General features: G+C 51.5%; 1 protein-coding gene and 1 long non-coding RNA gene across 17 annotated transcripts in view; one reads left to right on the top strand and one right to left on the bottom strand.

Annotated features, from left to right (window-relative positions):
* Positions 1–27,997, top strand: part of NLRC5 (NLR family CARD domain containing 5) — a 93,133-nt gene that overhangs the window by 28,664 nt on the left and 36,472 nt on the right. For 15 of the 16 annotated variants that reach the window (XR_013411763.1, XR_013411765.1, XR_013411764.1 and 12 more), the window contains exons 3-21: positions 3,448–3,754; positions 4,997–5,056; positions 6,489–6,557; positions 8,067–9,717; positions 10,776–10,859; positions 11,006–11,089; positions 12,487–12,570; positions 12,709–12,798; positions 14,365–14,424; positions 16,507–16,572; positions 17,081–17,164; positions 19,320–19,403; positions 20,379–20,468; positions 23,008–23,076; positions 23,851–23,919; positions 24,685–24,774; positions 25,180–25,263; positions 26,729–26,818; positions 27,923–27,967. Coding sequence is in view for 11 of the 16 variants with exons in the window: in XM_077986068.1 (XP_077842194.1) it covers positions 3,460–3,754; positions 4,997–5,056; positions 6,489–6,557; positions 8,067–9,717; positions 10,776–10,859; positions 11,006–11,089; positions 12,487–12,570; positions 12,709–12,798; positions 14,365–14,424; positions 16,507–16,572; positions 17,081–17,164; positions 19,320–19,403; positions 20,379–20,468; positions 23,008–23,076; positions 23,851–23,919; positions 24,685–24,774; positions 25,180–25,263; positions 26,729–26,818; positions 27,923–27,967 (3,248 nt within the window). In the remaining 5 variants the exon portion in view is untranslated. Of the gene's footprint in view, positions 1–3,447; positions 3,755–4,124; positions 4,201–4,296; positions 4,392–4,996; positions 5,057–6,488; positions 6,558–8,066; positions 9,718–10,775; positions 10,860–11,005; positions 11,090–12,486; positions 12,571–12,708; positions 12,799–14,364; positions 14,425–16,506; positions 16,573–17,080; positions 17,165–19,319; positions 19,404–20,378; positions 20,469–23,007; positions 23,077–23,850; positions 23,920–24,684; positions 24,775–25,179; positions 25,264–26,728; positions 26,819–27,922; positions 27,968–27,997 lie in introns of all 16 variants that reach the window. The other variant, XM_077986075.1, reaches the window with a different exon arrangement.
* Positions 65–27,946, bottom strand: LOC144338044 (uncharacterized). The gene is made up of 4 exons (XR_013411804.1): positions 27,712–27,946; positions 3,427–4,551; positions 870–936; positions 65–393 (listed from the first exon to the last, which is right to left on the bottom strand). It is a non-coding gene; the product is annotated as an uncharacterized LOC144338044 (long non-coding RNA).

Below are 27,997 nucleotides of genomic sequence, written 5' to 3' on the forward strand. Positions count from 1 at the left end.
TCCCTACCCAAATCTGCTTACTGGGCTGCCCCCAACACAACAAACCTGCCCTGGACCATCATTCAGCATGAGAATGTAATGATCAGACACAGAAAATCAGGAAGAGTTTTGAGACATATAAATGAGACATACCCATTTTAGAGATGGTATGACTGAGGCTTATGTAGGAAAAAGGCTTGCTCAAGGTCACGCTATGAGTGTATCAGTTATGATGGGCCAGGTTACACTGCAGTACATGCACCCTCCAAAGTCCCAGTGACTCATGGCAACAAAAGTTTATTTGCTGCTCTTGCTTCCTGTCCAGTGTGGATTGACTGGGATTGCTCCTCCACATCATCCTCTCTCCCAGACTCAGGCTAACAGGGTAGCCATGATTTGCAATATTTCTGGCCCCTGGAGTAGAAAAAAAGAAAAACTACTGTGAATCACACCTTGGTTCTTAAAACATCTACACAGGCATGACATGAGTCTTTTAAAGCATATTTCATTGACCAAAGCAAATTTCATGGCTGTGCCCAATTTCAAGGAGGCAGAGAATTGTAATCCCACCAAAGGCCTAGAAAGAGGAGAAAGAGTATCTGTGAACAGCCCAAATGCCTACCACAGACAATTAGTAACAGAGCTGGGCCATGGATCTTTCAACCATCGTCCACTGTCTCCAAGATTATTCCCCATGGAAATCTCAGTGACTGATAATGATGCCATGTGCTTTTTCTCCCGAGGATGGTTAGCCTTAAAGAGATTTGTGTCATCGCCTAAGGGGACAGAACACTAATGATGGAAACAAAGGTATTGTGTTAGACTGGCTGGAGGATAAATTTGAGGATGAGAAACATCACCAGAAATCACACCATCCAGGCACTACTTACTTCCATCTGGTGCCACGCTGTCCTGGACCATTTCTTCATGGGCAACATGGATGCTGGACACCATAGCCTGGAAAAGAAGTTATGCCCTAGGCTATGGCCACATCCTTTTTCTGAGATCACACAAAATCCAGGGACTTAGCCTTGTCTGGAGCCATCCAGGCCTCCAAGGCCTTGGAAATTTACTGGCCCGGGAGGCAAGAAACCTCAGTTCTGCTCCTGGCTCTGTCATGGACTTGTTGTGTGACCGTGGGCACACCCTTTGCCCTTCCTTGGCCATGGTCTTTCCATCTGTTTAGTGGAGATGGTGATCCCTGCCTGAGGATCATGGTGTGAACATGTTTCATAAATTCTAAGACTCTCTGCCTGAGTAACGACCTCCTGAGATTAGCCCAGTCGAGGAGAAATGACCAGTGGGGCTGGCGGCACATACAAGTATGTCTCTGCTGCATGCCGGGGAGCAGCTGGGCCCTAAACCCCAGCACGCATAGTACTGGCCTCAGCCTCTGGGGATTGGGAAGGCTGGCTTCTGGGTGGACCTCCTACTCTTTTCAGAGTTAAAGGTGGACTCTCTGGAGTTGTGAGGCTAAAATGAAGTATATAAAGCACTTAGACAGTGAGTGCTTACACAGTGAGTGCTTTCCAAGTGGGTACTGCTATGAGGAAGGAAATAGTACAAGAAGGTACATCTGGAAATGTGATAGCATGGTCCACTAGATGATGGACCACCATTTAGTTGGCCAGTCCTCAACTGTTAGACATTTAGGTTGTTTCCAATTTTTAATCATTATAAATAGTCTTGCAGTGAACATCTTTGTAACTAAATCTTGTACGTATGTTCATGATTGTTTCCCAATTGTTTCCCAGTTCTAGAGTACTAGAAATGGAATTACTGAATCAAAGGAACGGCACATTGTTTAGGCTTTCGCTGTGTAAATGCCCCTTGCCCTCTATTGGTACTTCTATGAGGAGGTGATTTAAGAGTTCCAGTTCAGCCAGGCGTGATGGCTCACACCTGTAATCCCAGCACTTTGGGAGAGCGAGGTGGGCGGATCACCCTGAGGTCAGGAGTTTGAGCCCAGCCTGGCCAACATGGTGAAATCCCATCTCTATGAAAAATTACAAAAATTAGCCAGATATTGTGGTGTGCACCTGTAATCCCAGCTACTTGGGAGGTTGAGACAGGAGAATCGCTTGAACCCAGGAGTCAGAGGCTGCAGTGAGCCGAGATTACACCACTGCACTCCAGCCTGGGTGACAGAGCGAGACTCCATCTCAAAAAAAAAAAAAAAAAAAAAAAAAAAAAAAAGAGTTCCAGTTCAGAAGGAGAGAATCTGCTTAGCAAAAGAGGTGATGGTCTGTGTTAGCTAGGATTAGAGTTCACTGTGAGTAACAGAAAGCACTAAACAACAGTGGCTTAACCAGAATGGAAGTGTATTTCCCTGCCATGTGATAGAAGTCCAAAGTCAGTGAGCACAGGGCAGATGGGCAGCTCAGTATGAGTTCCACCTCATGATTCAAAATGGCTGCCCAAGATCCAGCCATCCCATCGACATTCCAGCCAACAGGAAGGAGCAAAGAAGAATAGACAACACTTCCACTTACATTCCACTGGCCAAATTACATGGCTACATATAACTGCAAGGGAGATTGGGAAATAATAATCTATTCTGGATGACCAGAGAATGTTTAGTAGTTCTAATACTGAGGAAGAAGGGAAGAACAGATTTTGGGAGACAACTAGTTATCTCTGCCATGAGGTTAGCTCAGACTGAGAGCAGCATAAATAGTTGACGGAAACAAGAATGAGTAATGCATCCTCAGCGGACTGTCCACAGGGGATGAACTAGGCCATTCCAGAGAGCCAGGATGTAGGCACAAATGGAGTGGGGAGGGGGAGCGGAAGAAACAGACTGATCTCTGGAGCCAATTCCTGGGCAGAGACATCAAGACTCCATGGAGAGGCCACTTCCCTGCCTATTTTTTGTTGCTCAGATGTAGGGAGTGGTTCTTGACTGCTTGACTTCCCCAGAAGCTCCCCTATCCCCCAACTCACCTTCCCCAGATCACCTTCCCCCTAGTTCACCTGTCCCCAGCTCACCTGCCCTCAAGTCACGTGCCCCGCAACTCACCTGTTCTCCATCTAATCTTCCTCCCAGCTCCCCTGTCCCCCAAATCACCTGCCCCCAATTCACTTGTCCTCCAGCTCACTGGTTCCCCAGCTCATCTTCCCTCCAGTCCCCCTGCCCCCAGCTCACTTGCCTGCCCTAAGTTCACCTGTCCCCCAGTTCATTTTCCTCCTAGCTCGCCTGTCTCCTGCTCACCTGTGCCCAAGCTCCCCTGTCCCCCAGTTCCCCTGTCTCTCAGCTCACCTCCCCCCAGTTCCTCTGTCCCCCAGCTCACCTTCCCCCCAGTTCCCCTGTCCCCAGTTCATCTGCCCCCAGGTCCCCTGTCCCCCAGCTCATCTGCCCCCAGTTTACCTGTCCCCAACTCACCTCCCCCCCAGTTCCCCTGTCCCTCAGCTCATCTGCCCCCAGTTTACCTGTCCCCCTCAACTCACCTATCTTCCCTGTCCCTCCAGGGCCGGCTCCTTATGGACCCCATTGACCTCCAGCTCGGCAACAAGAACCTGTGGAGCTGTCTTGTGAGGCTGCTCAGCAAAGACCCAGAATGGCTGAACGCCAAGATGAAGTTCTTCCTCCCCAACACAGACCTGGATTCCAGGAACGAGACCTTGGACCCTGAACAGAGAGTCATCCTACAACTCAACAAGCTGCATGTCCAGGGTTCGGCCACCTGGCAGTCTTTCATTCATTGTGTGTGCATGCAGCTGGAGGTGCCTCTGGAACTCGAGGTGCTGCTGCTGAGTACTTTTGGCTGTGATGATGGTAAGGGCAGGTGTGAGAGACGCAAAGCAGCCAGGCCAGCACCTGTGTCATGGAGTCAGGGGGAGCCCAGGGACCCACCTGAGTCACAGACAGGGTGTAACCGAGTCAGGATCTCAATTCTGTATTTCTGGACATTTCCCAGAACAAATTCCCTAATGCGCCCAAATCTGCTGGGGCCTGGAGGACCCCTCCTTCCACCTGGCTTCACTCGAATTGCTTGAATTGCTGAGTGACTGCTTCCAGCCACAAAATCCCACATAGCCCATAATACCCGAGAGCTTTCTTTCTTTCTTTTTTGGTAGGGGAGGTTGTTTTTTGTTGTTGTTCTTGTTGGTTTTTGTTGTTTATTTGTTTTTTATTTTTGAGACAGGGTCTTGCTCTGTTGCCTAGGCTGGAGCACAGTGGCACAATCATAGCTCACTACAGCATCCAGCTCCAGGACTCAGGTGATCCTTCCCACTTCAGCCTCCCGAGTAGCTTGGACTGCAGTAGAACTATAGGTGCACGCCGCCACATTAGGCTGATTTCTCATTTTTTTCTAGAGACAGGACATGACTTTGTTGCCCAGGCTGGTCTTTAACTCCTGGCCTTAAGTGATCCTCCTCCCTTGGCCTCCCAAAGTGCTGGGATTACAGATGTGAGCCATCACAACTGGCTAGAGGTGTTTTGTTCGTTTGTTTTGCAACATGGTCAGAAAGAGTGACGGGGAGAGCCTTCTGCCTTCTGCTGGTAGATAGTCAGGTTTAACTCTGTTCAGTTCCGTGGGGATTTCTTGGGCATCTTCTGTTTGCACAGCACTGAGGGGAAACACAGGACATTGAGGGGCAACAGCGTCCTTGGAGAGAAAATGGGAACTCACTTAAGAACTCTACTTCAAGGCAGTGTCGGACACGCAGGAGGCTGGGCGGCACACGCACACATGTGCAGACATATGCAGGTACACACAGTGTGTATACATGTGGGTATGTGCATAAACCCATATACACATGCATAACACATGCACGCCTGTGCACACACATACATCAACTTGCATGCACTTGCATATACACGTTTCTGCCCACCACTGCCTTCAAAGCTCATCACCACATTTTCTCCACGACAGATAACTGAGTGTTCAGTTTATTTCTTCTTTGCTGGGTACCCACCCTGTGGGATGAGCCCTGAGCCAGGCACCAGGCCAGAGCTGGTCACCAGCATCCCACGACAGCCCCATACCACATTACACTCTCCCCTCTTTTGCAGGGTTCACCAGCCAGCTGGGAGCTGAGGGGAAAAGCCTACCTGAATCTCGGCTCCATCAAGGTGAGAACTGGAGTTGGGGGGTGGGAAGGGGGTGGTGAGCACTGTGAAGTCCCCACTTCCAAGCTGGAGGAGGCTGGAGGTGGCTGGTCACAGCCATTTCTCATAGGCCATGCTCCTCATCTGTCCCTGACCCTTTTGCAAGTGTGTCAAGCCCCTAACTGTGTCTCCCAGCCCCACCTCCTCCTGCTGTGACTTTCAAGGCTTTGGCTTGTCCTGTTACCAATTCTCAAGGGTCTAACCTGGAGCCCCTCGGGAAGCCTGTTCTCAATTTCCTGTCCTCAACTCGCAGGGCCTCATCTCCCAGCCCCAAAGCGTCAGGCTTCACTTGTACACCTTGGACTTGACACTCACCCACAGCTGGTGTCTTCACTGGGGGTGCCTTTGACTGATTTTCTGAAGGAGCTCAGAAGGGCCGGTGATTAAATAATGACCACCTACTGATTCATGGGTCACACTTTCGTCTCGGCACCTTGATTTCTACAGAAGCATTGACTTTAATTATCACTGTGCCTGGCAGTAATGCCAACAGAAAACCCACCCTGTAATCTCAGCTCCCTAGTGAATCAAAACTGTCCAAGTCCCTGGTGCAATAGGCCTATATCACCGAACTGGCATCATTGTCTCATGGCTGTAACCAGATCTGATTGATATTTGACCAGTGAGTCCCTTTTTAATATAGGATTTGTTAAGATATTGAAGTGCTCTCGAACTGGTTCCAGCCTCTTAGCTGGGCAAGGAGCCCAGGGCCCTGCTCCAGGGGCTGTTCCTATTGGTCACTTAGCTTAGCTGTGGGAGCTGTAGGAGGACCCTGCTTGACTTCTTAAAATTTTTTCCTGAGTCCTCTTTCCTTTCTCCCTCCCTTCGTTTCTTGGTCCCCTTCTTTCTTGTTTTCCTTCTTCCTTTTCTCAAACTCTTTCAGAAAGGCATTAAAGTGATTCTTGAAAATCCATGCAATGAGACAAGACTCAGGAAATCATTAAGGGAAGTAAGGAAATGTGGGTGATAAGAAATTGGGATGATAAAACACTAACACAGGAGGGAGGTTGCAGGCCCAGCCAAACTCACTGGGAACTTCACTTATATGACCAGCGGTGGCTTCCATAGAGCTTGGTCCTTCCCTGATGGACAGATGGCCATTTAGTGCTTGGAGCTGAGTGTTTCTGGGGGCTGTTGGCTGTCAGCCATGCTTCCTGCATCCTGGACTGCAAGACTGCCAGGCCCAGAACATCCACCTCCCAATGGGGGGCCTAGAAGTCCCCTCTGCAAATAGAAGCTGATGTTGACCCAGCCTCTGCCTGCTGCCTGCCTTTCCAGTCCCTGCACTTGGCTGCCTGCCACCTGTCTGTGGACTGGAGTTCCCCAAAGGTTCTGGGTACCCCCTCAGCCCAGATCCCCAGACCCGGCTCCTCCACCCCTTCCTTTGCTTTTTCAGGCCTGAAGCGCCCGCATCAGAGCTGTGGGTCCTCACCCCGCCGGAAGCAGTGCAGGAAGCAGCAGTTAGGTGGGTACCAGTGTGGGGAGGAACCTAAACAGAGAGATGGGGTTGCCTGGGGGCCAGGACCTGGACCCTGGACCTTGTCCCCTGCCAACAAGCCTCCAGAGGCCCAGTGACTCTTGTCTCACAAGTTTCCGGGAGAAAAGGACTGGAGGTCCTGCACAGGCAGAGGAGAAGGCTGGGCTGGCAGCGGTCTCCCCACCCATCTGGCTGCATGGGGACTTCTCTCGAGAGGGCTCCGCTGAAGGAGCTGGAAGCACCATACAGGTCTCAGCTTCACCATCCAGGCTCTTCCAGGGACACCCTATGTCCTCAGTGTTGAAGGAGACCCAGGGAGGAGACCAGTTTGGGGGTGAGCAGGGATGGGGAGGGGTGAGGAGGCCTGGGAGAAACCCCCAAGACAGAGGCCCTGGGGGCCCATGGGGAGCTGCTTAGGGCAGGCCAGGCCAGTGAGAGGAGAGGGGACTTCTCTCATTCTTGACCAGTTCTCAGAATGGTCCTCATTCTCCACTAGTTGTCCCACTAACAGGAGCCCTCTCTGTCCCCACTGCTGCCAACCATGGCCATAACCAGAGGATTCACATCCACTCAAAATAGGCCACTACCTTGGCCTCTCCCCCTAGGGTTCCCCCAAAAGCAGCCCCAGCCCTTTCCCTGGGTCACCTGAGACCTCTCAATGACCCAGGAATTAAAGGGTTAGCATCTGGCACTGTAGGGGCCCAGCTCCCACAGTTCTGATCAGTAACGCCTAGGCCTACAGGTTGTTAGTGCTCACCCCTGGGCATTGCAGAACTGAAATATTGGGAAGGGGCACTGGGATCCAGATATCACAGAAAGAGGTTGTTTCAATAAGATATTGCAAAGGGGCCAGGTGCGGTGGCTCACACCTATAATCCCAGCACTTTGGAGGGCTGAGGCGGGTGGATCAGTTGATCCCAGGAATTCAATACCAGCCTGGCCAACATAACAAAATCTTGCCTCTACTAAAAATACAAAAATTAGCTGGGTGTGGTGGTGTGCACCTATAGTCCCAGCTACTCAGGAGGCTGAGGCAGGAGGATCACTTGAGACCAGGAGTTTGCTGCTGCAGTAAGCTAGGATCATGCCACTGCACTCCAGCCTGGGCAACAGACTGAGACTCTGTCTCTGGGAGGAAAAAAAAAGGAAAAAAAAAGAGATGTTGCAAAGGAGGTGCCCTATTCCCCTCCCCGCATCTTACTGAACCCTTACAACACGTGTACTGTTGCAGAATGGATAGAACCACGACCCACACTTCTCCATTCCCACCTGCCTATTTAAATAGCTACCAGAGAGCCTGTGCTCCCTTAGAACTGATTCCTCCTGGAAGCTGGGGTGGCACAGATCCCCCTGTGGTGCTCTTGACACCCCCACCCTCATCCCATCATACATACACACCTAGGGCTAGAGGCTCCCAACAGCCCAATACTGGGGCAAGAAGACATGAGCAGAGGGCCAGGGGGTCCTGTCCTCATGCCATGTCCCTGCACCTTGCAGAGTTGGCCAAGAAGTACCTGCAGCTCCTGCGGACCTCTGCCCAACAGCGCTATGGAAGCCGAATCCCTGGGTCAGGGCAGCCCCACGCCCTCCACCAGGTCTATGTACCTCCAATCCTGCGCCGGGCCACAGCATCCTTAGACACTCAGGAGGGGGCCATTATGGGGGACCTCAAGGTGGAAGATGGCACTGACGTGAGCATCTCGGACCTCTTCAACACCAGGGTTAACAAGGGCCCGAGGGTGACCGTGCTTTTGGGGAAGGCCGGCATGGGCAAGACTACGCTGGCCCACCGGCTCTGCCAGAAGTGGGCAGAGGGCCATCTGGACTGTTTCCAGGCCCTGTTCCTTTTTGAATTCCGCCAACTCAACTTGATCACGAGGTTCCTGACCCTGTCCCAGCTCCTTTTTGATCTGTACCTAAGCCCTGAGTCGGACCCTGATGCTGTCTTCCAGTACCTGGAGAAGAACGCTGACCAAGTCCTGCTGATCTTTGATGGGCTAGATGAGGCCCTCCAGCCTATGGGTCCTGATGGCCCAGGCTCGGTCCTCACCCTTTTCTCCCGTCTCTGCCGTGGGACCCTCCTGCCTGGCTGCCGAGTGATGGCCACCTCCCGTCCAGGGAAGCTGCCCGCCTGCCTCCCTGCAGAGGCAGCCACGGTCTACATGCTGGGCTTTGATGGGCCACGGGTGGAAGAATATGTGAATCACTTCTTCAGCGCCCAGCCGTTGCAGGAGGGGGCCCTGGCGGAGTTACAGACAAATGGGCGTCTCCGAAGCCTGTGTGCGGTGCCTGCACTGTGCCAAGTCGCCTGTCTCTGCCTCCACCATCTGCTTCCTGACCATGCCCCAGGCCAGTCTGTGGCCCTCCTGCCCACCATGACTCAGCTGTATATGCAGATGGTGCTCGCCCTCAGCCCCCGTGGGCACTTGCCCACCACATCCCTGCTGGACCTGGGGGAGGTGGCCCTGAGGGGCCTGGAGACAGGGAAGGTTATCTTCTATGCAAAAGATATTGCTCCACCCTTGATAGCCTTTGGGGCCACTCACAGCCTGCTGACCTCCTTCTGCGTCCGCACAGGCCCTGGGCACCAGCAGACAGGCTATGCTTTCACCCACGTCAGCCTGCAGGAATTTCTTGCTGCCCTGCACCTGATGGCCAGCCCCAAGGTGGACAAAGACACACTTACCCAGCATGTTACCCTCCATTCCCGCTGGGTACAGAGGACCAAAGCTAGACTGGACCTCTCAGACCACCTCCCCACCTTCCTGGCGGGCCTGGCATCCTGCACCTGCCGCCCCTTTCTTAGTCACCTGGCGCAGGGCAATGAGGACTGCGTGGGCACCAAGCAGGCTGCCGTAGTGCAGGTGTTGAAGAAGTTGGCCACCCGCAAGCTCACAGGGCCAAAGGTTGTAGAGCTGTGTCACTGTGTGAATGAGACACAGGAGCCTGAGCTGGCCAGTCTCACTGCACAAAGCCTCCCCTATCAACTACCCTTCCACAATTTCCCACTGACCTGCATGGACCTGGCCACCCTGACCAACATCCTAGAGCACAGGGAGGCCCCCATCCACCTGGATTTTGATGGCTGTCCCCTGGAGCCCCACTGCCCTGAGGCTCTGGTAGGCTGTGGGCAGATAGAGAATCTCAGGTGAGCAAGAGTGGAGGAGGCCCGGGGAGGGGACTGGGCTTTTGGGGGAGCAGAGGCCAACCAGTCCGGCAGACCTCTGCCAAGGGGACTGGATAGGAATCTTGAATATCAGAACAGAATGGCTTGCAATGCAAGAGAGGAAGCTCCATGCCTTGACAGGACCTCTGGAGTCCAAATGGATCCTCCTCTTTTCTGTGGTTTCTGGATTCTCAATCTCTGTCTGTTAATCATGGGCTGAAGCCTCAGATCCAGGCTGTGTCGATAGAGGCTGTTGGACTTTGGGCAGGTGCGTGGAGCACACACATGCGCACTGTCTAGGCCAGAGCTTCTTCATTCCTAAAACGAATCTGTAACAATAGCCAACTCATATGGTCATTGCGAGAATGAGATGGGATAATGCATGAAAAAACACTTTGTAGCACAGTGCCTGGCACAGAGCAAAGGCTCAGTGTGCATATTAGCTAGAGAAAAGGCTAGACTGTAGTAACAGAGAAACCTCCTCCCCAAATACAGAAGGTTAAATAATGTAGACTTTTATTTCTCTCTCATGGAAGAGTCAGAGGTAGGTGGTCCAGGTCAATGGAATGGCTCAACTCCACGCAGTCATGCAGGGACCCAGGTCCCTCCCATTTTGCTTCATTATCCCCTTGGGAATCCTATCTGCACAGTCAAAGCTAGGTCATGGGTATATCTGTGCTCTGGCTTGGGAACAGGGAAAGAGCATGGAGGAACATGCCAATGCATTAAAGTTCAGTCCTAGAACTAGGACACATCCCTTCCACTCACATTCCGTTGGTGAGAACATAGTCACCTGGCCACACTGAGCTGCAAGGGAGGCTGGGAAATGTGATCTCTGGCTGGGAAACCATGTTCCTCACAATAGCTCTATTGCTGTAGATGAAGTGGAGAATGGGCTTTGGTGGACGATTAGAAGTCTCGGCCATAATATGTATTTGTTACTACTACTGCATTAAGCCCCATCTGTCTGAGGGAGTGGCGATGACTTCTCAGCTCTGCCCAGCACTGATCCTCTGACACTTTGCTTCTTCTCATGGCAGTTTTAAGAGCAGGAAGTGTGGAGATGCCTTTGCAGAAGCCCTCTCCAGGAGCTTGCCGACAATGGGGAGACTGCAGATGCTAGGGTGAGCCAGGCCTTGGAGCTGAGAAGGGTCTTCAGCTGGGGATGCCTGGTACTCTCCTCCCTCTCCTTAATCCTACACAAGGCAGATTCCTGGCCTCGCCTTTTTCCCCTCCTCGTTCCTCCCTACCATCTTTGCTTACTCTGTAGGTTAGCAGGAAGTAAGATCACTGCCCGAGGCATCAGCCACCTGGTGAAAGCTTTGCCTCTCTGTCCACAGCTGGAAGAAGTCAGGTGAGTGGTCTCCAGGAGGGCTCACTGGCTGGGGAGATGAGTCACTGCCCAGGTCCCAGAGTCCCCCTGGGGCCTGCCTGGGGCCTGCATGTTCCTCCAAGTCTGACCAGTAGTTTTTCACTGAGACCCAGAGAGGGAAGGCATCAGTCCAAGTACTCAGTAGGGCTGAGTCCAAACCCAAGGCTCCCAGAGTCCCCAGAGGAAGGCTTCCTTCATCTAAAATTTTGGACCATCTTGGAGGAGCATGAGTGTTAAGTTATCCCTTATGTTATCCCTCTTTCTGCAATCCCAGGAGAAGGAATGGCAGTGCGTAGGCAGGAATCAGGCACTGTGGGTACACATAACTACATGAAGCACTGCACACCTTCATATTTGTGCACACGTATCTACACTTGCACAGAAGTACACAGGCACATGCAAGAATATGCACCCACACATGCCCACTCATAGGTGTGCACATGTATGCAGCACACACATATACAGTTAACTGCATGTACACATTTAGATGCCAGCACACTGTAACTAACTAAGCTCATATGCACAAATATACTCCTGCCCTGTGTCTGGGACTGAGTACCATGGGGGAGTAGTGGGACCAGTGACTCTCCTCACTGGCAGGACGCTGCTAATTTATATGGCACTTTTATGACATTTAGAGAAGGCACTCCTTCATCCACACAGATGCAGCCTGTCACTAAGGTTCACTTGTTGAGTGAAAATAATAAGTTGGACCACAGTCCCTATTGTCGTCTCGGCTGGGCATCTGTGAACAGTGATTAGGCAAGGGTTCAGAAGTGTTGAACTTGTTGACACTTTTTCCTGGCTATTGAGGGTGACTTTAATTTTGTCTCCCATCACCTACCATTGTTCTCAATCACCCTCACTCCCCTCAGCTCATCAGTCTCCCCAGCTAGGAACCCAGGCAGGGCTGACTTGTGAACAGGTGGGGAAAGTGGGGTCAGAGAGGAATGTGCTTGGCTCAGGGCTCTGGGTGAGTCAGGGCCACAGCTGAGACTGGAAGCGACACCTGCAGCATCCCAGTCTAGACTTTACTCATTGCCTGCGGGCCTCAGACACATCCCAGACATAAGCCCTGGGAGCAGGGTGCTGGGTCTCCTCATTGCACTTCATGAAGAGGCCATCAGTCTCTCTTCTAGATTCCTTGAGCCACCAGGCAAAATCTTCCCTACAGGAACCAAATAGACCCAGAAGTGAGGCCAGCGGAGGGCCTTTCCTCCTAGCTGTGCCTGTTGGAATCCAGCGAGCAGGTCATCAGCTCTTTCTGGGCCCCTGTCTTATATCTCCCACATGAGGGTGGCCATCCTGTCACCTGCTAACTGGGGCTTGCAAGTGCCCCAACCCCAGGGTAGAGAGACTGGGCCTTCGTCTCCTTGCAGTTTTCGGGACAACCAGCTCAGTGACCAGGTGGTGCTAAACATCGTGGAGGTTCTCCCTCACCTACCACGGCTCCGGAAGCTTGAGTAAGTGATCTTTCCACTGCCCCTGCAGCCCAGTCCCTCTCTATGCCTGAGTCACCCCACTCCCTTACAAGGCAAGGAAGGTCTGGGGCCCATGGGATAGGGGATTCCACTCCTGACACCTTTGCCACAATCATGCAGCCTGAGCGGCAACAGCGTCTGCGTGTCAACCCTACTCTGCTTGGCAAGGGTGGCAGTCACGTGTCCTACCATCAGGACGCTTCAGGCCAGGTGAGCAGAAGGAAGGGGATCTTGGCCTTCAGGGCCTTGAGAAAAGGGGAGGGGAAAGTGGGATGGGAAATGGAGGAGGCCCCTCGTCTGCAAGATAAATCTGTGCATGCCCTACTGTTTTACTCACAGCTCTACCTTCAGAACCTAGCTCAGGCTTGGCACCTGGTACTTGGTATATATTGAATTAATGGATGGATGAAAAGATGAATTGATGGATGGATGGATGGATAGATGGAAAGATAGATGGGTGAATGTAAAGATGGATGGATGGATGGATGGATGAAAAGATAGATGGGTGGATGAAAAGATGGATGGATGGTTGGATAGATGGATGGGTGGATGAAAAGATGAATGGATAGTGGATGGATGGATGGATGGATGGATGGAAAGATGGATGGATGGAAAGATGGATGGATGGATAGATGAATGGATGGATGAATGGATAGATGGCTAGCTGAAAAGATGGACGGGTGTATGAAAAGATGGATGGATGGATGGATGGATGGATGGATAGGTGGATAAGGGAATGAGTCAATAAGTCTACGAAGCACAGGCATAGCCTAAGGAATAGTTAGCCATGTGTTGCCCTCCATGGTGCTGAACCAACATAGCCAGTTTGGATCAAGGGGTAGGTTAGGTGTCATGCTTCTTAATCATAAAAATTTCTGTTAAAAAATTTCAGCCTGGCCCAGTGGCTCATGCCTGTAATTCCAACACTGTGGAAGGCTGAGGCAAGAGGATTATTTGAGCTCAGGAGTTCAAGACTAACCTGGGCAACATAGTCTCTACAAAAAATGAACAAAATCAGTGGGGCATGGTGGTGCATGCCTGTGGTTCCAGCTACTTGGGAGGCTGAGGTGGGATTGCTTGAGCCCTGGAGGTTGAGGCTGCAGTGAGGTGTGAACACACCACTGCACTCGAGCCTGAGTAACAGAGTGAGATCTCCATCTCAAATTTAAAAAGAAAGAAAAAACTCACAGAATCCTTAATTTTTATTATATTTCTTTGAAAATTGTTTTTATGACTTTTTTTTTTTTTTTTTTTTTTTTTTTTGACACGGAGTCTTGCTCTGTGCCCCAGGCTGGAGTGCAGTGGCGCGATCTCGGCTCACTGCAAGCTCCGCTCCCCCGGGTTCACGCCATTCTCCTGCCTCAGCCTCCCGAGTAGCTGGGACTACAGGCGCCCGCCACCTCGCCCGGCTAATTTTCTTGTATTTTTAGTAGAGACGGGGTTTCACCGTGTTAGCCAGGATGGTCTCGATCTCCTGACCTCATGATCCGCCCGTCTCGGCCTCCCAAAGTGCTGGGATTACAGGCTTGAGCCACCGCGCCCGGCCTTTATGACTTTTTAAAAGACTCTTGCAGGATTCGTCAAGCAAAGACATAATCAGTATTTCACATGCCTGATTTGAAGCACTTTTGCTGGTTCTGTTATGTTTCCCTGTCAATTGCAAAATCAGCTTCATCTGGATGTTTGGACATTTGGGGCAGAAAAGGGTGTGCCTCTGATGGGTGATGTGCTGGTTTCCAGTCCCTGGGTTTCATGGTTTGGTATCTGATCCTGCAGGAAGGCGGACCTCATCTTCCTTCTTTCCCCGCCCACAGAGACAACTGCAGAGCTACAAAGGTAAGAAGCCAAGAGGCGGTGGGTCTGGGACTATCTTTAGAAGCAACTGGGCTCAGGCAGTTGAGGGGAAAGGTGACCAAGAGACTAGGAAGAGCTGGGATATGGGGATTCTTCCTGCACTGCTGCACTGAGGAATGAATTACTGCTTAGGTTGGCAAAGGATTTTGACTTCCTCTAGCGTGTCCAGACCACATCTGGTCCCTGGGGAAGGAAGCATCCCCAGAAGTCTCAGAGGAAGGCAAACACTTGGGGATGACATAAAGATATTGTTAGACTGGCATTACTAGATGGTGAAAACTCTGGGAAAGTCCTTACAACTGAAAAAAGGCAGGGAGGGCAATTATGGTGCCTACATCTCAGGGTTGTTCTGAGAATTAAGTGAGTTACTACACTTAAGGAGTTTAGAGCACTGTTGGCGTGCAGTGGGCAGTCAAATGCTGGCTATTCCAGCTGTGCATGGATTCCAGCTTGGCCAGTCTTGGATGGGCCAAGACAAGGAAGCTGCTTTTCCCTAAAAGACCATCACAGCTGTGCTCTCCCACACTTTGCTCTCCTGGCTAAGACTCAGAGACAGATGTATGTATGCCCCTGAGCAATCTCTTTCCCTTCTCTGGGTCTCAATTTCCTTGCCTGTATAATGACCTGGTAAGGTAGGACCAATGTTGCTGGGTGTGGTGGCTCATGCCTGTAATCCTAGCACTTTGGGATGCCAAGGCAGGAGGATATCTTGAGTCCAGGTGTTCAAGACAAGCCTGGGCAACATAGCAAGACCCCATCTCTAAAAAAAAATTAGCCAGGAGTGGTGGTGCATGCCTGTAGTCCCAGCTACTCAGGATGCTGAGGTTGGGAGGATCGCTTGAGCCTGGGAGCTTGAGCCATTATCACACCACTGTACTCTAGCCTGGGCGACAGAGAGAGACTCTGTCTCAAAAAATGACCCGCTAGGACCAGTGTCACTTTCTTTCCCCTCCAACTGCTTAAAGCTGTGATGTTCAATAGGATAGCCACTAGCCCCATATGGCTATTTAAATTTAAATAAATTAAAATTAAGCAAAATGAAATTTTCAGTTCATTAGTCACATTAGCTATACTTCAACTGCACAATGACTGTAGGTGACTAGTGGCTCCCATAGCGAGTGGTACAGATGCCAGGACATTTCCATCATTGCAGAAAGTTCTATTAAACAGGCTGGCATGGTGGCTCATGTGTGTAACCCCGGCACTTTGAGAGGCTGAGGGAGCAGGATCACTTGAAGCTAGGAGTTCAAGACCAGCCTGGGCAACAAAGTGAGACCTCCATCTCTACAAAAAAAAAAGAAAAATAGAATAGCTGGATATGGTGATTCACTCCTATAGTACCAGTTGCTCAGGAAGCCAAGGTGGGAGGATCACTTGAGCCCAGGAGTTTGAGGCTGCAGTGAACTAGGATAGAGCCACTGCACTCCAGCCTAGGGACTGAGTGGGACCCTGTCTCTAAAAAAAAAAAAATGGTTGGCACCAATCCAAAAAGTCTGTGAAACCTGGCTCATAATGTCCTAGCTTCCCTGCATCCCCTAACACTCCCTTAGCCCAGTGGGGGAGAGTCTGTGGTTTACCATAGCCTGGACTCACTGCATACAGTTCATGCTCCCTGCCTTCCGAACCACAGACAACACATCCACAAATGGAGACCATCACATCATCGACAGTAGCAGCTTCTGTTTACTAAACTTTGATTTTACACCTATGCTGGGTACTTGGACGTACATTGTCTCATTCAATCCTTCAGGTACCTATGTGTCAGATGTTGTCATCTCGTTTTAGAAAAGAGAAAAGGGAGCCAACGGCAGTGACTTGCCCAAGGCCACATGGCTATACACCACAGAGCCAAAATTTGAATAAAGGTTCCATTTCACCTCAAACCTTTTGCCCCTCCTGCTCTGCTGAATCACACCTTGGGCATCTGTAAGCAATCTTCTTTGTTACCAACTCACTTTGAGTTGTGCTTCAGGGTCTTCAGCCTCTAGAAGCCAAGGAAAGAGGCTTGATCCACCAAGCCCTGGATGCCTGAGCCCAGGCCAGTGTTTGATTTGTTTTTGCCAGAGCTCCAGACCTGCAGGAAAGTGACGGCCAGAGGAAAGGGGCTCAGAGCAGAAGCCTGACACTCAGGTACCTTGGAGGGATCTATTGCCTTAGGAGGGGGATATGATGTGGGGGAAAGTCCCAGGCAAGGGAGAGCAGGGGCAGGGAGGATAAAGGGAAAAGCAGATGAGGGACAGGGAAAGGATTAGCCGGGTGTGGTGCCCATCCTGGATAGCCCATCCTGGCTTGAATAGGGAGCATCTGTCATAATAACAACAATAATAACAACAATAGCTGCAACTTTGGACCCTGGCTATATATATGCCAGGCATTGTGCTAGAAGTTTTATATCCTTTACCTCACTGTAATTCCTTTAGAATATCTGTGAAGTACATGTTATTTTTCCCCTTTGAGGGAGGAGGAAACTGAGTCTCAGACAGGTTAAGTCCCTTGCTCAAGATCACCCAGCTATTAAGAGGTATGGCCAAGATTAGACCCAGTTCTGTGGGCCCCCTGACTCCCCAGCACTGGAAGCTGGAGGGGCCCTGGAGTAGCTGTTTGCCCTGAGCCCTTCTGTCCCCCATTCCTACCCAAGGCTGCAGAAGTGTCAGCTCCAGGTCCACGATGCAGAGACCCTCATAGCCTTGCTCCAGGAAGGCCCTCACCTGGAGGAAGTGGAGTGAGTATCACGGGAAGCCCTGGGGTAGGAGCCAGGAAAGGAGGTTGGAGGGGGTGGGCAGGGCCTCGCCTTTGGGTGGGTGGTGTGGGGGAGGGATATGCTGCCTCATGAAGAATTTGGGGGAATCAGATCATTATAACAGCTGCTACTATTCAGCACTTGCCCTGGGTCAGGTGCTGTGCTAGGGACTGTACATGCCTCCTCTCATTCACTCCTCACATCTCTGTGATGTAAGCACTGTTACTGTCCACGTTTTATAGAGGAGGAAGTTAAGCTGCAGAAAGGTAAACTTGCTCAGGGCCACACAGGTAGGAAGAGTCTAGGCTAGGGTTCAAGCCCAGACAGTCTGGCTCCCAGCCTCATCCTCATAACCACTGCTACCTCTCTTGCTGAGATCTGCCAAGTAGAAACCCCACCACACCTGGGTCTGCCTTCTAAACCTCAGGGTTCCCCCCCAACCCCTTCATCCTTCTCCCAGAGTAGAGTGGGATAACCTTCTTTTTTCAGGATGGAGAAATTCCCATGACATCCAGCCCCTGGCTGGAGCCGATGACAGTAGTGCTTGGGGATGGATGGAGGCTCTGTCACGTCCCTAGGAGGGGCGCCCCTCCAGGAAACCTCCAAGTGAACATGAAGGCAGAGGATGGAATGACATGATGTGTTCTGGGGCGAGTGGCCCCAGCTCAGGGGAAGATGGATGGGGTGAGGGTTGCCATCGTGATCACCTCTTGATCCTGGACCTCGTCCCGTTGGGAGAACCAGGATGGAATTAGGGTTTTTTGTTTTTTTTGTTTTGTTTTGTTTGTTTTTTTGTTTTTGAGACGGAGTCTCGCTCTGTTGCCCAGGCTGGAGTGCAGTGGCGCAATCTCGGCTCACTGCAAGCTCTACCTCCTGGGTTCACACCATTCTCCTGCCTCAGCCTCCCAAGTAGCTGGGACTACAGGTGCCCGCCACCATGCCCGGCTAATTTGTTTTTGTATTTTTAGTAGAGACGGAGTTTCACTGTGTTAGCTGGGATGGTCTCCATCTCCTGACCTTGTGATCCGCCCGCCTCTGGCTCCTGAAGTGCTGGGATTACAGGCGTGAGCCACCACGCCCGGCTGCAGATGGTTTTTTAAGAAGCTCACACACTTCTACCTGCCTCACCAGCACTGAGCATGCCCCTCCCCAAGTGCCGGCACCTGCAGAAACAGCCCCATCACACGCCTGGTTACACAGCCACCTCCTAGCCCCCTTGCCCTTCTCCCACATTTAGTCCCTCCAGATGGACCTACTGGCAGTGCTCAAAACTATCCTCTTTTCCTCCACCTTTCTAGTCCAACCCACCCTCATCTCTTATGTGGATGACCCCTCGCCTTGCCCTCCTTGCTGGCTTCCCTGCTTTCACCCTCGCCACTTCCACTTGGCAGAGAGTAGATTACATTTCACTGATGCCTGCCGCCTTCACTCTTTCCCACTGCTCAGCATAAAGCCCACATTCTAAACTCCCAGGTGGTCCAGAACCCTGCCCCCAGCCTCCCAAACCCCATCTGACCCCATCCTTCCACTCAATCTCCAATGCAGACACACTGGCTCTCTTTCAGGTCCTTGTATGGGTTATGCCACAGGACCTTTGAATGTACTGCTTCTACCACCAGGAACACCCTTCCTCCATCTCTCTCCTGCCTTTTACCTACTGAACTCCTTCTAGTTCTTTCAGTCAAGTACCTTAAGCATCAAAGAAGCCATCCCCGACCCCCAGACTAGGTCAGATGCCCCCATAATCATGAAGTTTATCACAAAAAGCAGTTATGTAGCTTGCACCATAAAGGAAGAGTTGAGGGTGGGACCTCGAAGGCAGGCTGCCTGGGTTCAAATCCAGGTTCACCCTCGAGCAGGTGCCTTAACTACTCTGCACTTCAGTTTACTCATCAGTAAGGTGAGGATAATTACAGTGCCTACATCATCGGCACCATGAGGACGAAATAGGCCAAAAGTCACAGAAGCACCGAAGATGTTGCCAGGCATGTGGTATGCAGTCTGTTGATTTCAGTTATTATCAAGGTTCATTCCTGAGAGTGATGCTTTGACTAAAGTCAGCAAAGAAAGAGTAAGTGATGGGGATTGAGGGACGACTCCAGCCCCACAGTATGTGCATTGGGCACCTCTGTCTCAGCCTCTCAGGGAACCAGCTGGAAGACGAAGGCTGTCGGCTGATGGCAGAGGCTGCATCCCAGCTGCACATCGCCAGGAAGCTGGAGTGAGTTGTCCACCCCACCGCTGGGTACCAGGGAAGGCCCTGTAGAGCCCCAGGTGGCCCCTGTGTTCACAATCAGCAGTAAGGGTGCTGATCCACTGCCACCCCTGCTTCCTCCCAACTCCAGCAGAGTCAAGATGGTTCGACCATGCCTTGCCTTCACCTCTGGCATGAGCCACTCTCTTAGTCCAATCATCCAGCACCCTTACATGTATAAAATGCGTTTACTGTACATCAGTGGCTTGCATTCCAATTCATCTTTGTAGCAGCCCTGGAGTAGGGTGGGGTGGGGTTTTGCACTGGGGAGGTGTCATGCTGGGGTGCTGGGGTAGGGAGTGGTGTGTTCCTGTGGGGATACACTGTTGGTGTGAGGGGTGGTGAGATGGAAAGGAAGGCTATTAGGCTGCTGGGTGTGCTGTGGTGTTGCGTGGGGTGGGGGTGATGTTTGGGTGGGGGTGTCTTGGGGGTCTTAGATCAAGTGTGGGTTGGGGTTGGGGAGAGTTGAGATTGGGTAGTGGTGATTTGGGGCCTCGGCTTTGGATTTCAATCCTGGCTCTGTCACTTAGTAGCTTTGTGACCCTGAGAAAGTAATTGAATGTCTCTGGGTCTCAGTTTCCCCCTCTGTAAAATGGGATGACATGAAACCACATATGTACAAAGCCTTTTGTACAGAGTCTGGTACACTCAGGGCTCAGAAAATGGTGGTTATTTTACAGATGAGGAAACTGGGGGTCAGAGAGGTAAAAACACTGAGTTCTTGCTGTCAAGCTGGACAACTTTATTCTCTGAGTGGGGTGGGGGTATCGTGCATTTCTTGGCTCACTCATATGCACCAGAATCCTTTGAGATCCCCTGGCCAGGGACCCAGGACATCCAGGAGTGACAGCCAGCAAGCTGCTGAGCCACGAGGAGGGGCTAGAGCTGGCTGGGGCTGGGGACCTCAGCCACATGCCAACAGCTGCCTTCTGCTCTCCACAGCCTCAGCGACAACGGGCTTTCTCTGGCCGGGGTTCATTGTGTGCTGAGGGCCGTGAGTGCATGCTGGACCCTGGCAGAACTGCATATCAGGTGGGAGCTCCCCCAGACCACAGTACCCAACCCCCCATCATGCTCTCTCTAAAACCCTTGGAATTCCTTCTGGGCCCAAGCCTTGGGACCGGCAAAAGATGCTGCTGCTGTCCCACCCAGACCCCGTTACAGCCAGCACCCCCTTCCTAGCTGCTGCGGATATAGGCTGCTCACAGTTTATACCTCTGGAGAATTACCCTTGGCAGATAAGAGTCAGAGATGCCTGGGAGGGTACAACCTCCGCTTTCCCCTAACCTGGAGTGGCCAATGACAGGGCAGAGGGCACAAGTCTCCAGCCCAAACTCTCCAGTGGGCCAAAGCTCCCTGGAGATCAGGCCAAGGACCTGCTCCGTGTGGCTTCCCTCAGTCCCTGACTGTTTCTCCTGAGAGCAGACCATCAGTCCATGACTTGCACAACTGACAAGCGACATGTGACCCCCTACCCCATTCACAGACCCAGGCCCTGCCACTAGGGAACCCAATCCTATTTCTGTAAGTCTCGCTGTTGAGTATGGGGAGGTGAAGATGGATGCTGATTAATGTCAACTCAGTTCCCACTCGGAGGAAAGCCTCATTCTCAAACGAGTAGGGTGGTCCCTGCTTTAAACACCCCTCAAGGGAGGAGAGGGAAGCCGATTCACCCAAAAGGTAGATGAGGGGACCTCAGTTCACTGTATATGATGATTCAATAAAGGGTCCCTAGTGCATTCCGAGCGATGCCCTGTTCAATCCCAGGAACTTATACTAAATAAATTATCATGATTGTGCAAACACATTCAGCTGTAGGGAAGTTCACCTACACCTTGAGCCCAGAAGTTCGAGACCAGACTAGACAACATAGACTCTGGTTATAACAGGAAAAAAAATGAAAATAACTGGAATGTTTAACCAAGGGATATTAGTTAGACTAAGTTACTTCCAGAGAGAACTCAGTGGAACCAGGAAAATAAATGATAACATAGTTGCAGTTTTAATATGGAGGGTGACAGGGGGTTATTAAGTAAACATAAAGAAATTTCTTTGGAGACAGGATCTTGCTCTGTTACCAAGGCTGGAGTGTAGTGACACAATCATAGCTCACTTTAACCTCCAAATCCTGGGCTCAGCAATCCATCTCTCTCAGTCTCCCAAAGTGCTGGGATTACAGTCATGAGTCACTGTGCCTGGCAATTTTTTTTATTTTTTGTAGAGACAGGGTCTTGCTATATTGACAAGGCTGTTCTCAAATTCCTGAGCTCACATAATCCTCCTCCCCTGGCCTCCCAAAGAGCAAGGATTGTAGGTATGAACCACTGCACCAGGCCAAACATAAAAATTTTAAGTCATCATCTTAAAAGATTATAAAAGATTATAATAAAGCTTTTCAAGATACGCAATGGCAGAAAGAATGGTATAATCTGGGCCAGGTGCTGTGGCTCATGCTGTAATCCCAGCACTTTGGGAGGCTGAGGCAGGTGGATCACCTGAGGTCAGGAGTTCAAGACCAGCCTGGCCAACAGGGTGAAACCCCGTCTCTACTAAAAATACAAAAACTAGCTGGGCATGGTGGCGTGCACCTGTAACTCCAGCTACTCGAGAGGCTGAGGCAGAAGAATCGCTGGAACCTGGGAGACAGAGGTTGCAGTGAGTCGAGATTACGCAACTACACTCCAGCCTGGGAGACAGAGCGAGACTCCATCTCAAATTAAAAAAAAAAAAAGAGAGAGAGAGCGAGACAGCATGGTATAATCTGTTCCCATCAATAATGATCAAGTATCAATAATTATTTGTCACCCCTTCTTCTAGCCCTTAAAAAACTAATGTTTAAAAAGAGAATCTATAATTTAATCCCATTTTTGTAAGACAAAAATTATTGCACTAGAAAAAGGAAGGTTTGACGGACCTACTCCAAAGGTTACCAGGGGTAATCCACACATACTTTGAGTACAGACAGAACCCTGACTAGCAGAGAGATGGGGGTTCAGCCTGGGGCTAAAAGAGAGAGCACATAATTTGTTTTCTTTTAAGACTTGCCAGGAAATGGGGCTTATTTAGGCAATAGATACATTTGTGAAATATCTGTGGTAGAAAGATTTCAGCCCTCGGAAAGCTCAGAGGAAGTCACAGGGGAGTCAGAGGAAGTGGCTACAGCTGGAGGCAGGGGGATAGCACTTGAGAGGTCCTCCCGGGCCAAGGGTAAAAAGTGACAGGCCAGCCACGGTGGCTTACACCTATCATCCCAGCACTTTGGGAAGCCAAGGTAGGAGGATCACTTGAGCCCAGAAGTTTGAGACCAGACTAGACAACATAGACTCTGTCTCTACATGCTTTTTTTTTTTTTTTTTAATTAGCTGGGCGTGATGGCACAAGCCTGTAATCCCAGCTACTCGGGAGGCTGAAGTGGGAGGATTGCTTCAGCCAAGGAGGTGGAGGCTTCAGTGAACCATGATTGCACCACTGCACACCAGCTTGGGCAACAGAGTGAGACTCTGTCTCAAAAAGAAATAGCAACAGGGAGCCAATAACCTCTTGCTTCCTCACCCCTCTTTTCTTTTCACAGCCTGCGGCACAAAACTGTGGTCTTCATGTTTGCCCAGGAGCCAGAGGAACAGGAGGGGCCCCAGGAGAGGTAGGGCCCGATTTCACCCCAACTCCACGCTCAGTCAGGGACATTCCCCTCTCTGCCCTCCACAGCTGGGCAGTGCCAGTGAACTGCCACGGTGACCTGGACAAATTCACGGAAGAGCGGGAATTGAGCAGGCTTGGCAAAGGATGCAGCCCCAAAGCGGGAGGGTCCAAAGCCAGACCACCTCCGCCTCTCTTGGTGCCTGAAAGGAGCCCCAGTGTTTAGGAAATAGACAGCATGCCAGGGGGATGCTGGGAGACTGGAGCCCTCCAGCCTGAACCCAGGGGATTGTCTGGCCTGTAGCTCTGGTCTTGATCGGAACTTCTGGATCCCTTTCGCACAAGGACCCATTAGGGTCCCTGATTGCCCCAGCCCAGCACATGGGCGGAGACTCAGCTCTTCGCTCCCGAAGCCGACCCACAATCTCTTCTGTAGAGTGTGAACTACTGAAGGCTCGATTCGAGCCGGGGCTGACCTCTCTGAAGCACAGATGCGGAGGAGGATGAGATGAATGATAATAGCAGTCAAGGTTAATTGAGCACTTGCCATGTATGCACCAAGCACCAAACTAAGGCGGTTCACATGCAGTCTCCCAGTGAGAGGCTGTGATTTGTCCAGGGTCACACAACCAGGAAGTGGAGATGCCAAATTGGCACCAAGGTCTGATTGACTCTAAGTGGAGTATAGGGCTCAGTGGTGGAAGGCCAGGCTGAGGATGGATTCTGGAGATGGCAGACATGGCCTTTGCTCAGCCTGGCCGTGGTGATGTCCCTCCAGGGCTGCATTTCTTGACAGCCTCATGCTCCAGATGCCCTCTGAGCTGCCTCTGAGCTCCCGAAGGATGAGGTACAGTGATGGCCTCCAGCCCTGTGTGTGATTCCAGCCCCTTCCCTTCCCCTGCTCAGAGCCTGCTCCCAAACCTGTGCCCAGGCCCCACGTGCTCCCTGAAGGACGCCTGACCCGCTGTGTCCAGGAGTCATGGCCTGGCTTCCCTACCTCCTACCTCCCCTGCCCAACCCACCCCGGACAGGGCTCACAAGGCAGCCCCCTCAACCACCTTCTCAAGCCCAGGGGACCCCACTCCCCTTAGCTCCCTGACCCCCAGCAGCTGAGGGGTTGTGGGGACTCTGAAAAGAGGTGAAGGGGAGCACTGGGCTCCTTCTCTCACGATCCTGGGGCCAGGGCATGGGGGCTCCCACCAGCACTCTTCCTGCCTTCTCTCTTGGTCTGTGTCTGTCCCAATCTCCCTAAGTCCCTCTGCCTCTTTCTCTCATTTCTTCCCTGTCTCATTGTATATTTCTGTTTTATCAGTTTATTTATCTGTTATTTCAGTCTTATCTGTCTTCCTCTGATCTGCTCTCTCTCTGAATCTCTCTGTGTCTTGGTTTCCTTCCGTCTGTGTCTCTGCCCATCCTCTGTCTATCTGTGACATCCTATGGGTGTGGGGTGTGTTAGTCCCTCTTTGTCCATCTGTCTGGGTGCCAGATGCATCCCAGTCCCTCCTCTCCTGCAAGCCTCTTTTTCTGCCTCTGTGTCTGGGGGGTGGGAAAGCGGCTCCTTCCCGCCTCTGTTCCGCGGGACATGCAGGGCTGTGGTTTTGCCCCTGGGCAGGCTGACACATTGTGGCCTCCAAGCAAAGCACTTAGAGCAGCTCTGCAAGGCTCTGGGAGGAAGCTGCCACTTCGGTCACCTCCACCTCGAGTGAGTGGTTTGTATGTTGGAAGGTGGGTGGGTGGGGCCAATTACAGTGAGTTAGTGTTTTGTTTGTGTTTGGTTTTTAAGATTTAGATCAACTGTTCTTTCCCTGCTAAAATCAGAAACCCCTTGGAGAATCTGGTGAAAGTTGTGACTCTTCCTCCCAAAATACAGATCCCCCATGTCTGACACACTTGGAGGCTCACCCCTGGTCCCCCAGGGGTCCATGAACCTCAGAATAAGAACCTGGGGGAGACAACAGCTGCCCACGCAAGATCTGCTGAGATCTGGCCTGGCAGCCCGGGGCTGTGTCCAGTTTCAGGAAGTTGAGTAACTGGAATGCAGGGACCATGCTGCCAGCAACCCACTCCCCACCTGCTGATGTTCTCCCCTCCCTTCTCCCCACCCCAGCTTCTCAGGCAATGCTCTGGGGGATGAAGGTGCAACCCGGCTGGCTCAGCTGCTCCCAGGGCTGGGAGCTCTGCAGTCCTTGAAGTGAGTAACCCGCTAGGCAGAGCCTCTGAGGCTGGGGTGGGACGGGGGGGTGGGGGGGAGTAGGGGGAGCATTCTCTGTCCCATCCCCATCCTTCCTGGGGTTACTGTAAAGATTAAATCAGAAAATGCATGAAAATTGCCCCTAACACAATGTAAGTACTCAGTGAAGGCTAACTAATAGATGATTCTTACTCAGAGAGTCTGTGACTCAATAATCCCACTTCTGATTCAAGGTTTCGCTTCTGGAACCTGTCTCTGCAGCTCTGAACAGGCTTTCTGAGGCCACCCTGGGGAGGGCAGGTGTGGGTGCGAAGTATGACTAACGGCTGGCAGCTGTTGTTCTGGCCCTGGGGTGCCGGAAGGGGCTGGGGCTGTTAGCTGGGGTACGGTCAGGGTAGGCAGGGAGGGTTTGTACCAGAGAGGACATTCAAGCAGGGTACCCAGGGCTGCCAAGGAGCCCTGAGTACCTGGCAGAGAGTGTGTGGGAGCAGTCCCCAAAGTTTGCCTGCAATGTACCAGAGTTCTTGGTCCCTAAATGCCCTCGGTCCTTTTGGCTCACAGAGTGCTCCCTCCTCCCAAGCTCTCTGGGCCAAAGCCAGAGGAGCCCCGGGAAGAGGTCACAGGTACTATATTCCAGGCTGGCTCTGTGACACACGCTTTGCTGTGTGACTTTGGGCAAGTTACATCCCCTCTCTGAGCTCCTGGTTCCCAGTCTGTAAATACATAAATTGCAGGCGTGGCCTCTGTTGGTGGCTACAATCTCTGGAATGAGTGCTGTGGCCTAAAGATCCTCTGCTCACACCCTCTTTTTGTGCAATGCTGGGAAGGAAGGGAGTTGCCTTGGTTCCTGTTCAGGGCCTGCACCTGGGAAGGAAGGAAGGCCTAACAATTGCAGGCAAATTACATGAAGACTGGAGGCTTTAGCACATCCTCATGTGACCTTCTTATTACTCTGGACTCGTGACCTGGTGCTGTGAGGGTCCACACTCGCCCTACCCGTGTCCCCGTGGGAGGAGAGTGCAGCATTAAATAGTAAATAGAAAACAATGACAAGTTGACAGGAGACCCTGAAAGAAAGGAGACACTTTGTTCCTGCTTTCTGAACAAGAGACCCCACATTTTCATTCTGTACTGGGCACCACCCCTCCCTTATCAGGTGGAGAAAATGAGGCCCAGCTCCAGCCAGAAAGCACTCCTCAGATCCATCACAAACCGAGGGATCCACTGGGTTCCCATCTCAGCTCTGTCACCAACATGTCTCATAACCTTGGGCAAGACCTTGCTTCTCTCTGGGACTCCGTTTCCCCATCTGCACCAGGAGGACTTGAAAGGGGCGCTCTCTGACCATCTTGGGTTCAGTGGGTTCTGTCATCTGGGACCAGGACCCCTGCCCTGTGCCCTGACCACAAAGAGGATGTATTTGGGTCCTGAGTGACCTGCATTGTGCCACTTCTATGATCTCCAGCCTCAGTGAGAACGGTTTGTCCCTGGATGCTGTGTTGGGTTTGGCTCGGTGCTTCTCCACTCTGCAGTGGCTCTTCCACTTAGACATCAGGTGAGCGTGCCTCTCCGCCCCCAGCCCTGCCTCTTTCCCCCATCCCACAGGCCGTCTGCTCCCACGTGAGCCCCTCATCCATCAAGTTCATGCCGAACTATCATCCTTAGCACCTTGGGCAGTGCCAGATCCAGAGAGCATGTGATGGGTGTCCACTGAATGAATGATCAAATGAATGAATACGTATGGCCTCACGGATGCTCAAATTTCTCCAAATCCACCATTAGAGAGTTCACTGACTCTGCTTCACTCATTCTTTGGATTGTCCTCAGAGACTTTTAAGAAATCTGGAGGCCAAGCACTATGGCTCACCCCTGTAATCCCAGCATTTTGGGAGGCCAAGGTAGGAGGATCACTTGATCCTAGGAGTTTGAGACCAGCCTGGACAACATAGTGAGACCCACCCCCACCTCTATAGAAACTTTTAAAATTAGCCAAGCATGATGGCATGCACCTACTTGGGAGGCTGAGGTGAGAGGATTGCTTAGGCCCAGGAGATCGAAGCTGCAGTGAGTTGTGATCACACCATTGCACTCCAGCCTGGGCAAAAGAGCAAAACTCTGTCTCGAAGAAAAAAAAATGTCAGGCACAATGGCTCACATCTGTAATTCCAGCACTTTGGGACGCTAAGGCAGGAGGATCATTTGAGCCCAGGAGTTTGAGACCAGCCTGCTCAACATGGCAAAACTCCATCTCTACAAAAAATAGAAAAATTAGACAGTCATCATGGGGCATGCCGGTAATCCCGGCTACTTGGGAGGCTGAGGTGGTAGGATCAGTTGAGCCTGGGGAAGGTTGAGGCTGCAGTGAGCCATGACTGCACCACTGCACTCCAGCCTGGGCAATAGAGCGAGACCCTTTCTTTGAAACAACAACAAAGAAGAATTTCTTACCTCATTGTTCATTGTGAAATCAAATGAGAAATGTCAGTGGTGTGTTTTGCACATGCCTTGATACGTGTAATTGTTGCTTGATCTGTTTTTTGTTTGCTGAGAAAGCAGGCCACCCCAGGCCCTCTTTGCCCTGACCAGTCTGGATTCTTGCCACTACCAGGGAAGTTGGTCTTTGCCCATTTTCAAACTGCTGCCTCCTCTTTGCTTCCAGCTTTGAGAGCCAACACATCCTCCTGAGAGGGGACAAGACAGGCAGGTGAGAAGGGAATGCTCGGGGTGGGGGAGT

The sequence above is a fragment of the Macaca mulatta genome, chromosome 20 (assembly GCF_049350105.2).
Source record: "Macaca mulatta isolate MMU2019108-1 chromosome 20, T2T-MMU8v2.0, whole genome shotgun sequence".
Lineage (NCBI taxonomy): Eukaryota > Metazoa > Chordata > Mammalia > Primates > Cercopithecidae > Macaca > Macaca mulatta.